General features: G+C 40.3%; 1 protein-coding gene across 1 annotated transcript in view; it reads left to right on the forward strand.

Annotated features, from left to right (window-relative positions):
- Window positions 1-9,939, forward strand: part of LOC125487810 (TBC1 domain family member 2A-like) — a 16,071-nt gene extending 6,132 nt beyond the window's left edge. Inside the window, exons 3-5 of the mRNA XM_048620111.1 lie at window positions 7,018-7,165; window positions 7,843-7,867; window positions 9,834-9,939. Of these exons, the coding sequence (XP_048476068.1) occupies window positions 7,018-7,165; window positions 7,843-7,867; window positions 9,834-9,939 (279 nt within the window). The remainder of the gene's footprint in view (window positions 1-7,017; window positions 7,166-7,842; window positions 7,868-9,833) is intronic.
- The last annotated feature ends 1,207 nt before the right edge of the window (window positions 9,940-11,146 follow it).

The following is an 11,146-nucleotide window of genomic DNA, read 5'->3' on the forward strand; positions in this document are numbered from 1 at the left end:
TGTTATCTCAGATTCTCCAGCATCTGCAGTTCCTACTATCTCTGAAGCTATTTTTCCTGTTCTTCTTTTTCTGAACACTTCCTATCAAGTGTGCAAGCTGAAAACTAAATAGATGGCCTCTTCTCTGCTCGTGGAGGGTTTTTAAAGAAAATTTCAAAATCTGCTTCACTGTTTCTGAAAAAGAGAAATCAGCCAGCCACAAGTAATCTGGGAAGACACCCCAGTGCCAATGGCTTGTGTGTGGCATGTAACTGGCTACAAATCAATATTTAGGGAAATCCATAAATAGTCCTTTTCCTCTGAGTTTATCTGTCACAAGACTTTTAGAATAACACCTTGGAGAGTTTTATATTTGTTCTCGGACTTGATTTTTTTGTGGGAGTGTGTGTTGGTTTTCGACAAGTAGTTTCGTACATTTGCACTATCTAAGCTTTTTGTTAAATTAATCAGGCAAATATGCAAAGATTATTCCGTTTGCAATGAACTAATTATTATCGTTAACTAAAGAAACTTGGACAATTTTTTCCAGATTAGAACTAAATACAATCTGATATCTACATAATTGGCTATATAACAATCCTTTTTAAATTCAAACTTTATTATGAACAGTGGAGGAGTGGGACCAGGAAAGGAATTAGTTCACCGCTCCCACCTCGGTAATAACAAATATTTGTAGCAAAAGCCTTGACAATTTTAGCTGAGATGGCCCATTGGCCATTGGGTGCAGCATTAGTTTTATACCCTACCCAATTTGGTATCCAGTTAGAAGCTGTGTTACACACTTTCACATGGGAACCCCACAGTTAAGTTTAAACCTATCACCAATTATACATTTCAACCTATAAATTTTAAACCAATGAAATGTTTTTTCATAAGTTGTGTAACATGCAGTAATTTGTAAAGAAAAAGGGAAGTGTGCCATTCCAAAAATAGTCACATCTTAGGGCTAATGTTTCATAATTTAAATTCTCAGAAGCACAGCAGCTGAGTTCATCAAAGGTAATGTCTGATTTGGAGCTCTGATTTTAAATGTTTGTTAGTTCATCATCACTATAACCTTACTGGGGCTGTTGGCATCATCTTTCTTCTTTTGGTTTTCTTGGTAATCTCTCATCTCAATGTTATTGGTCCATCTGACTTCTTTTTCTTCCTCTTCTATGTCTGTTCTCAATTTGTGCTTCAATTGTTGCCAGGTTTTCATTTTCAATGTCTGTACTTGGCTGTCTTTCACTCTGTAACTATCCTTAGCAATCCTTTTTGACTCCTAACCTTCTTATCTTGAGCTAACCCACTTATTTGTCTTTCTGGCATTCCAACTGATTCTGACCATCCTCTGCCATGCCCACGTTTCAAAAGCTGTTATCAACTCTCATCATCTTTCTTCAGAGTCAATACTCCACACTATGGACTGTATTCCACATGTTTTAAGCTTCATGCTGATGCTTCTCCAAGGCCAAGAGATTCTTAAGCCATGCCTCTTGTTGTAGCGAATCTAATTTGGATTTCATTCTTGAATGTAACTTTGGTGTTTATTATTAAGCCAACGAACTTGAATTTGTCCACTACCTTTATCTTGGTCCATCCAATCTTAACTTATCCATTGAAATTTAGAGCAATAACATAAATGTTTGGAAGCAAAACATCTTTAAAAATACAGTAAAAGTCCATGATAAATTGGCTCTGTGCAATTGTTCAGTTCACAGGGGTCTTGAAGCTCCCAAAAGAGGTAAATCTTTGTTTAAATTTTAATTTTGCCAGTTAAAAATAGGAGAAGCAAGAGTGTTCTTCGTTGCTCCAGTGATAATATGGTTTCACTTTTTTGATTACAACATCTGCGTTATAACAGACTTCCACTGCATGACAGAAGCTGGATATCAGCAACTAAAAGTAGAAAATGCAGAAATGTTTCATGAGATTATGGACTAAAATGTAATTTATCTCTAGTCTTTGCAACCATTCCAACTTCCAAAGTACTTACAGAATAGAAACAGGCCATTATACTTAGTAGATCCATACCAGCGTTTCTGCTCCATACATACCTCCTCCCACCCCTTTCATTTTGCCCCATCAACGTGGGGCGGCACAGTGGCTCAGTGGTTAGCACTGCTGCCTCACAGCGCCAGGGACCTGGGTTCAATTCCACCCTCGGGCGACTGTGTGGATATTGCACATTCTCCCCGTGTCTGTATAGGTTTCCTCCGGGTGCTCCGGTTTCCTCCCACAGTCCAAAGATGTGCAGGCTAGGTGGATTGGCCACGCTAAATTGCCTGTAGTGTTCAGGGATGTGTAGATTAGGTGGGTTACAGGGGGATGGGTCTGGGTAGGATGCTCTGAGGGTCGGTGTGGACGTGTTGGGCCGGAGCGCCTGTTTCCACACTGTAGGGATTCTATGATTTTATGATAACATACTCTTTGGTTCTTTTACCTCAGGTACTTATCTGGCTTCCCCAGAAAAGGCTTGTAACAATGACTGAAAGTCTTTAGTTATGTTGTATAGATTGAAGGAGCTGTGGCTGTTCTCCTATTAAAGAAGAGAAAGTTGAAAGGAGATTTGCACAAAATCATCAGAGACCCAGACATGGTCAATAGGGTTAAATGGCTCCAATTTGCAGAAGGATTGAGAACCAATGGATGCCAATTTAAGGAGAATGATCAAAGAACCCATTATGGTATGAGGAAAATCCTTTTTACGCAGTGAGAAGTTTGGAACAGGAGTGCATTGCTTGAGATTGAGAAGTTGATTTAGTCACAGCTTTCAAACTGGGAATTGAAGGGAAAAGAAAAGGCAGGGCCACTGGGACAGGCTGAATTTGTGAGACTGACTGAGTTGCTAATGCAGAGGGCCAGTACAGATACAACAGGTCAAATGGCCTCCTGTGCTATAATAATTCCAAAATTATATTCCATGAATCTACCAATGCTATTCCTCTCAACTACCCACTGTGGTAACCGGTTCCACATTCCCCCACTCTCTGGGGGGAAAAAATGTATCTCCTGCATTCTTTACTGGATTTAAATTCATGGTCTCTAGTTTTGGTGTCACCCACAAATGGAAATGTTTTCTCTATGTCTATCCTATCAAAGCTTTGCATAATTCTCAAGCCCCCTATCAAGTCATTCCCCAGTATTCTTTTTACTTGAGAAAAAGCCTCCAAACCCCTCAGTTTTCCTGATCAATATAACCTGTATCATTCTAAGTTGTATTGCTGGAGTTGGCTTCAGGTGTAGGAAAGAAAGGGATCTTGGGTGGAATGAATGTGAGGGTGAGAATTTTTAATTGAAAGGATTGTCAGACAGTGTGCCGTTCCAGGTCCAATTTAATAATTTCACCCGGAATGTTTCCACTTGGAGGAAACCCAGATTCAGGGGCCATAAATATAACAACATTATCTAATGAATCCAATAGGGAATTTAGGAGAAACCGCTTTATCTAGAGAGTCATAAGGAGGTAGAAATTTTTTGGTTGACCTTGTGTAAAACGCTGACTCCTGATATTTGGCCAAAAGAAATCCAAAATTGTTCCTGAAGTCGAATGAAAATGTATTGACTTGAAGGTGGCTGTTTGGCATTTTGTATCTACAAGGATTAACAAAAATACTTTTTGACTTTATTTGCTCTAGTTTTGGGAGGTGAGGTTGTCTGGAACAGTCTCTGACCTGGCAAGTTTGCAATCAGCTGATATAATGCCGTAAAGGGTTGTCGAGTGAGGTGATGGTAGACAGTAGATTTCAATCACTCAAAAATATTACTCGTTTATAAGGCAGCCTCTATGTTTGGCTAAAATATTTTTCTCAGAACTTTTACATGAGTATATAGTAGTTGGAGTGGGTTTGAAAGGTTTGGAGAAGGCCATGTATGCCAGTCAAACACAGGAGGTGGAAAGGAATCGGAGGACAAGCTGCTGTTGTGAGATGAAGTAGGGTTAGAGGCTTGTGTGTTGCATATACATTCATGTGGACCTGTTGGGCTGAATGGGGCCTATTCCTTTGATATAAATTCTGTGAATTGGAATTCGCAGTAGCACGTTGATTACAGAATTAAAAGAGCACATCTTTGATTTGTGATTGTAATATTTGAACATCAATTTACTGTTTCATCCATTCTGCAATTTATAATAGACTTCTAGTTCTTAGCAACCATTCTCACCTGGTGCAGTAGTAAGGAAGGGAAGTAGGCCTCTTTATCTCATCAATATTTATTAACTTGCCTGGTTTTCACAGTTGTGTGATACTATTGGTTTTAGAGTAGTTCTGCATGTGTGTTCATAATTGAAAGCACTAAGGAAAACTGGAAGCAAAACACAATGCTAACCAAATCCCAATCAGCCATCATTCACTCATGGACCTAGACAGCAACATATCACATTTAAAATGAACAAATGAAAAAGTACAGCACAGGCACAGGCCCTTCGGCCCCTCCAGGCCTGTGCCGACCATCATGCCCTAATTAATCTAAAAGCAAACCTGCCATTTTTCGATCTGTATCCCTCTATTCCCTCCCTATTCATGTACCCATCTAGGTGTCTCTTAAATGTCTTCAGTGTGCCCACTTCTACCACCTGTTCTGGTAGTGCATTCCAGGCTGCTACCACTCTACGTGAAAAACTTTCCTCACACATCTCCCTTAAACTTTACCCCTCTGACCTTGAACCAGTGCCCCCTTGTAATTGAAACTTCAACCCTGGGAAAAAGCCTCTGACTATCCGCTCTACTTATGCCTCTCATAATTTTGTGGACCTCTGTCAGGTCACCTCTCAGCCGCCGTCTTTCCAGTGAAAACAATCCTAGTCTTTTTAACCTTTCCTCATAGCCAATGCCCTGGAGACCAGGCAACATCCTGGTGAACCTTCTCCGTACTCTCTCCAAAGTTTCCACATCCTTCTGGTAGTGTGGTGACCAAAACTTGCACACAATACTCCAAATATGGCCTAACAAGGGTTTTATATAGCTGCAACATGTTTTGCCAATGCTTGTACTCCATGCCCCAGCCAATGAAGGCAAGCGTGCCATATGTCTTCTTAATCAGCTTGGCTACCTGTGTTGCCACTTTCAGGGAACTGTGGACCTGCACGCCCAGATCCATCTGAATGTTAGTGTTCCTAAGGGTACTGTCATTTACAGTATAATTCACACTGAAATTTGATCCTCCAAAATGCATCACCTCGCATTTGTCTGGATTAAACTCCATCTGCCATTTCTGTGCCCAAGTCACCAATCTGTCTATATCCTGCTGTATACTTTCACAATCGATCGTCGGCACTATCAGCAACTCCATCAATCTTTGTGTCATCAGCAGATTTGCTTATCAGACCACCCACATTTTCCTCCAGATCATTTATATATACTACAAACAACAAAAGGCCTAAGATTGAGCCCTGTGGAACACCACTAGTTACCGGTCTCCATTCTGAAAAACATCCTTCCACCACTACCCTCTGTCTTCTATGACCAAGCCGGTTTTCTAGCCATCTAGCCAGCCCACCCTGAATCCCATGTGATTTTAGTTTTTGTACCAACTTTCCATGTGGGGCTTCATTAAATGCCTTACTAAAGTCCATATAAACTACATCCACAGCCCTTCCCTCATCAATTATCATCGTTACCTCTTCAAAAAATTCAATCAGATTGGTGAGACATGACCTTCCCTGGACAAAACCATGCTCCCTGTCACTAACTAGTCTATTTTCCTCGAAATGCGCATATCTCTTGACCCTCAGTATCTTCCCCAAGAGCTTCCCCACCACAGACATCAAGCTCACTGGCCTATAGTTTCCTGGATTATCCCTGCTTCCTTTCTTAAACAAGGGAACAACATTCACTAATCTCCAATCCTCTGGAACTTCACCCGTGGTCAACAAGGATGTGAGGATATCTACCAATGCCCCAGCTAATTCCTCCCTTGCTTCTTGGCGTAACCTGGGGTAGATCCCATGTGGTCCTGGGGACTTGTCTATCTTGATGCAATTTGGGATTCCCAAAACTTGTTGTTTTTCAATATATTGACATTTTCTAGAGTACTCACACACTCATCCCTGACCTCAACATTAGTCATGTCCTTTTGCGTGGTGAAGACTGATACAAAGTACTCATTCAGGATCTCCTCCACTTCCTGTGGCTCTATTTATAATTTCCCTCCTTCGTCCTTGAGTGGGCCTACTCTTTCCCTTGTTACCCTCTTACTCCTAACATATGCATAAAAAGCTGTGGGATTCTCCTTGACTCTGTTTTCTAAAGACATTTCATGGCCCCTTATTGCCTTCCTATTGCGCATTTAAATTCCTTCCTAATTTCTCTGAACCTTCCTAAAATCTCAGCCTTGTATATGAAACTCTTTGTGGTCTCGTCCCCTCTTTTTAAGTCTCTGATCTCCTCCTGACCCACATCCTTGGATCTGTATTCTTCTTCAATCCTAGTCACTTATGCATTGCTGATTTTCATAGTTCTACCCCTGATGCCAGTGCCTTTAGCTGCCCAGGCTCCAAGCTCTTGAATAAAACAAAGAACTGTTGATGTTCAATATCTGAAACAAAATAGAAATTGCTGCTGTTACTCACATTCATCGGATTCACCGGGCTCAAAACGTTAACTCTGCTTTCTTCTCACAGATGCTGCCAGACCTGCTGAGTTTTTCCAGCAATTTCTGTTTTTGCTCTAAGCTCTGCAAATCCCTACCTGAACCTCTCTGTCTGACTGCTTCTCTGTCCTCCTTTAAGATGGTCCTTACAGCCTCTGTCTTTGACCAAACCTACGGTCACTTGTTCTAATATCTCCTAATGTGATTCAGTGACAAAACTTGTCTGATGATTGCTCCTTTTGAGGCTGTGTCTTGCGACAGTTTGCTCCATTAAAAGGTGTATGTAAATACAAGTTATTGTTATGAGAATTTCTTTGAATTTTATGGGGCTTTTAAAATATAAAAACACTTCAGGACACAGTTTATTAGGGTGTGAGAAATCTAAGTCTGGGCAATTAAATTATCTATTCCTTTATGTAAAAAAAAAATTGATTTTGTTTTCAGGCAAAGAATAAAGATGCCATGATGTACTGGTTGCAGCAGTTACAGCAGAAACGTTGGGAACATGGTGAGGAGCAGAATTATCCCCTTACAGATGACCTCAGCATCTCCACAGAGCATCCCGAGTTATCACCAGCATTCAAAACAGAAGGTATGCCCATCTCTTTGACCTGGGATGTTTCAAAACTTAACATTTCAAGCAGAGAAGTGTGAACTGATTGATTTTAGTAGGAAGAACAAGGGAAGTGAATATGAAATTAAGGTTACAAATCTAAAAGGGGTACTGCAGCAGAGGGACCTGGGGTTATATGGGCACACATCACTTAAGGTGGCAGGGCAAGTTGAGAAATTACTTAAAATGTATATGGGATCCTGGGTATTTTAAATTGGGATATATAGATTGCAAAAGTAAAGACATTATGACGAACCTATACACAAATCTGGTTTGACCTCTCTTGGAGTATTGTGACCAATTCTGGGCAGCACACTTTAGGAAGGATGTGAAGGCATGTGAAATTGGTTTCAGGCATGAGGGCATTCAGCAAAGTGGCTGGATTGGAGAAGTTGGAGTTGTTTACCTTGGAGAAGAGAAGGCTGAAAGTTGATTTGATAGAAATGTTCAAAATCATGAGGAGTCTAGACAGAACAGAGAAACTTCTGCCATCATTGAGAAGGTTGAGTACCAGAGGACACTGATTTAAAGTGACTGGCAAAAAAATCCTCAAGAATGATATGAGGGAAACCTTTTCCTGCACAGGCAAACTGTAAAGCCTCTGGCAACCAAACACTCTCCAAGTGTCTGTTAACATTGTATGTTGAATTTTGCAGGCATAACAGCTGTCACACCCAGGAGGTCAGAGTGCAACCACTGATCCTCGCTGACTTTAGTGGCAAATCATGATATTTGTCTTGAAGTTTTAAAAAAAAAGCATAATAAGGTGCTGATGGAGTAGATACTTCGAAAATACTAAATATTGAGTTAGTGAACAGTATTAAAGATATTGATGTATTTTGGTCTGGCTTCTCCAGCTTATTTGCCACCCGAGCAATATCTGACTCCAAGGTGAACTTCCAGCCATATAATCTGTTCCATTGCTCAGCCCCTTAGTTGCACCTGATAGTGTCCTTGCCTGTTTACGAAACCCTGATCCATGCTTTTGGCACCTCCTAGTCTTGACCAAATCACAGCTTCTCATGTTTCACCCTCTATAAACTTGTGACCATCCAGAACATGAGTTTTAATTTATATCAACTCCCGTTCGCCTATCACCCTTGTGCTCATTGAACTGTATTGGTTCCAAGTCAAGCAACACCTTAACTTTAAAATTCTCATCTTTGTTTTCAAATTCTCCTGGACAGTCCCCCCATATCTCTGTAATCTCCTCCAGCTCCACAATCGTCTGAGATATCTCATCTAATTCTGGCCTCCAAAGTTAATTGCTTCGCCATTCGATAACTGTATCTTCAGGAGCCTAGACCATAAGGTCGAGAATTCCCTCCCTATCTGCTGCTCTGATATTCTTATCCTTTAAGAATCTCTTTAAGAACCTGTGTCTTTGACTAAATTTTTCATCATCTGTTCAAATATGTGTGGCTTGGTGTCAAATTTTGTAACCCTTGTGTTCTGCTCCTTTTAGACTTTCTAATTTTAATAAAGATGATATAGGTATGTACGTTGTTGCTGGACAATCTGATAATCTTCACAAATTTGGAAGAAAATAGTCTTTTGGCGGACTTTTTAAATTTATGAGGGTGAAGTGATATTTCTGTCCATTGCATAGAGCATAGCTGGCACTTTGGTCTAGGATTGCCAACTCTAGTTGGCCATATTCCTGGAGGTTTCATCATATGATCTCCCACCTCCCACAGCTTTGTATAATCAAATAGCTTCTTTGTTTTCTCAACCATTTTGATAAACCTATAACAAATAAACAAATGAACAGCTTGAAAAGGAAATTTTAGGCACTCAAGAGAAATAAACTTGCAGACTAACAGAGCAAAGAATAGAGACCGATTGGATTGCTTGATAGAGAGTCGACATAAAGTCGATCAGCTTAATGGAATTCTGTGTGATTATACTTCTAACATGTAAAGAATAACACTTTGATCTGGGGTTTCTACCTGGTTGTGCTGGTTTCTTTCAAGCAAATTGCTGCAAGCCAGCGCAAAGGATCGTGGAATTTCAATTGCAAGTTGCATTTGGTGCAAATTGCTTTTCCATGATTATTTCAATTGGTCTAAGACATGGGTGGGACCCACCCATGAACGTGACCATCTCTCCAATTAATCACAATGGCAAGGTTCTGCTGACAGCACCAATGTAAAGGCCCCTCAGAGGCTTTTTAAATTAAACACTGTTTAGGCAGATGGATGCTAATATACATCATTTTAAAAGCTTAGAAATATTATACATTAAAAACTAGTTTACTACCATTGTTCTCTGTACATTCGTTAGAGTCATTCTGTATATTTTTGAAAGTCATTCGTGATATTAAACTCATGATGGAAGTCTCTCTGAATAGAATAAAATAAAAGCACAGTTGCTGTGGATGCTAGGGATCTGAAATAAGAACAAAAAGTGTTGGAGAAATGCAGCAGGTCTGACAGCATCTATGGAGAAAGAAACAGTTAACATTCTCAGGCCAATATAACTCTTTATGACCATCATTTTCTAGCTCTCTTTAGTTCCAAAGAATGGTCATATTAGATTCGAAACATTAACGGTGTTTTTCTATCCACAAATGTGTTTCACCAGCACTAGCTGTTTTCTTTTAATCCCTTAATAAAGTGCTTACTTTTGGTATTAAATTTATTTTCAGGTGTGTCACTAAAGCTATGTCTGATTGCCAGTTAACCATATCAAAGAATGTTTTTAATGCAAAAATCAGTCTGGTTGATCGAGTGAATGTGAAATCTTCTGAGTAAGTTTAGACATAAACCTGAGTGAAAGAAAACCCTTCCTAAACCTAACACCGACTTGAGCTCAATTTGTTGCTGACTTATTGATGAAACTCAAACCACAGTAGTTGGTCTTTTTTTAGTGCAGTTGTGATACTTTTTCAGGAACTGCTTATAGCATTGACCAGGACATAATCTTAAATTCTTAATAGCTCTGAGGCAATCCTTGGCACTGACCTGAAACCCAGTTGCAAGTAAGAGAAACATTACTTCCTTATCCAATTAGTTGACAGTGCCCTGTATGCAAAACTATTTATAAAATGTGAGCAATATGACCATAAAAGGTTGCAGTTTTCTCTTTTGGAGTGGCTGGTTGGGTCATCTGCCAGAATTATTGACCTTGACATGACCTCAAACCCATTTTATTGGAGCAGGTTGGAAGGGGTTGCTTGAACTGCCAGTAAGGCTTTTGGCAAGATTTTGAGCACCAAGTGGGAATCTGCCATAGAGGAATGGACAAGGTCAGAAGTCACACGACACCAGGTTATAGTCTAAACAGGTTTATTTGAAAACACAAGCTTTTGGAGCACTGCTCATTCTTCAGGTGTAACACATGAAGGAGGAGTGAGGCTCTGAAAACTTGTGTTTTCGAATGAACCTGTAGGACTATAATCTGGTGACGTGTGATTTCTGACCTTGTCCACCCCAGTCTAACACCGGCACCTCCACATCATAGAGGAATGGGGCACTGCAGCACCAAAGGATGAAACTAATATGGAATGAGAATATTCCTCCCACAGAGGCCCAATCCTCATACTGGAGTCCAAATTGGAGCTAGGGGAGATCTCAGCCATTTCATTTCCCTCCATTTACAGAATTCTGGGTCTTACTGACTACGCAGGCCTGTTAGCGGAAAAACAGTATAACTCCGATAACTCTGAAGGATTAGAAAAGTATGGCCACTTTTGTTCAGAGAGCTTAAAAGGTATGAATTTGTGAACTCAGTGCAGAAGGTTTACAGGAGATAATTTGTCCTTATTTGAAGTAGGATGAAAGATCTTTGCTTTGGAGAGGGTGCAGAAGAGGTTTACGAGGAAGCTGCCTGGATTAGAGGGTATGAGCTCAAAGCAGAGGCTAGAAAAACTCAGATAGTAGGAACTGCAGATGCTGGAGAATCTGAAATAACAAGGTGTAGAGCTGGATGAACACAGCAGGCCAAGCAGCATCAGAGTTT

The sequence above is a fragment of the Rhincodon typus genome, chromosome 3 (assembly GCF_021869965.1).
Source record: "Rhincodon typus isolate 14 chromosome 3, sRhiTyp1.1, whole genome shotgun sequence".
Classification (NCBI taxonomy): Eukaryota; Metazoa; Chordata; class Chondrichthyes; order Orectolobiformes; family Rhincodontidae; genus Rhincodon; species Rhincodon typus.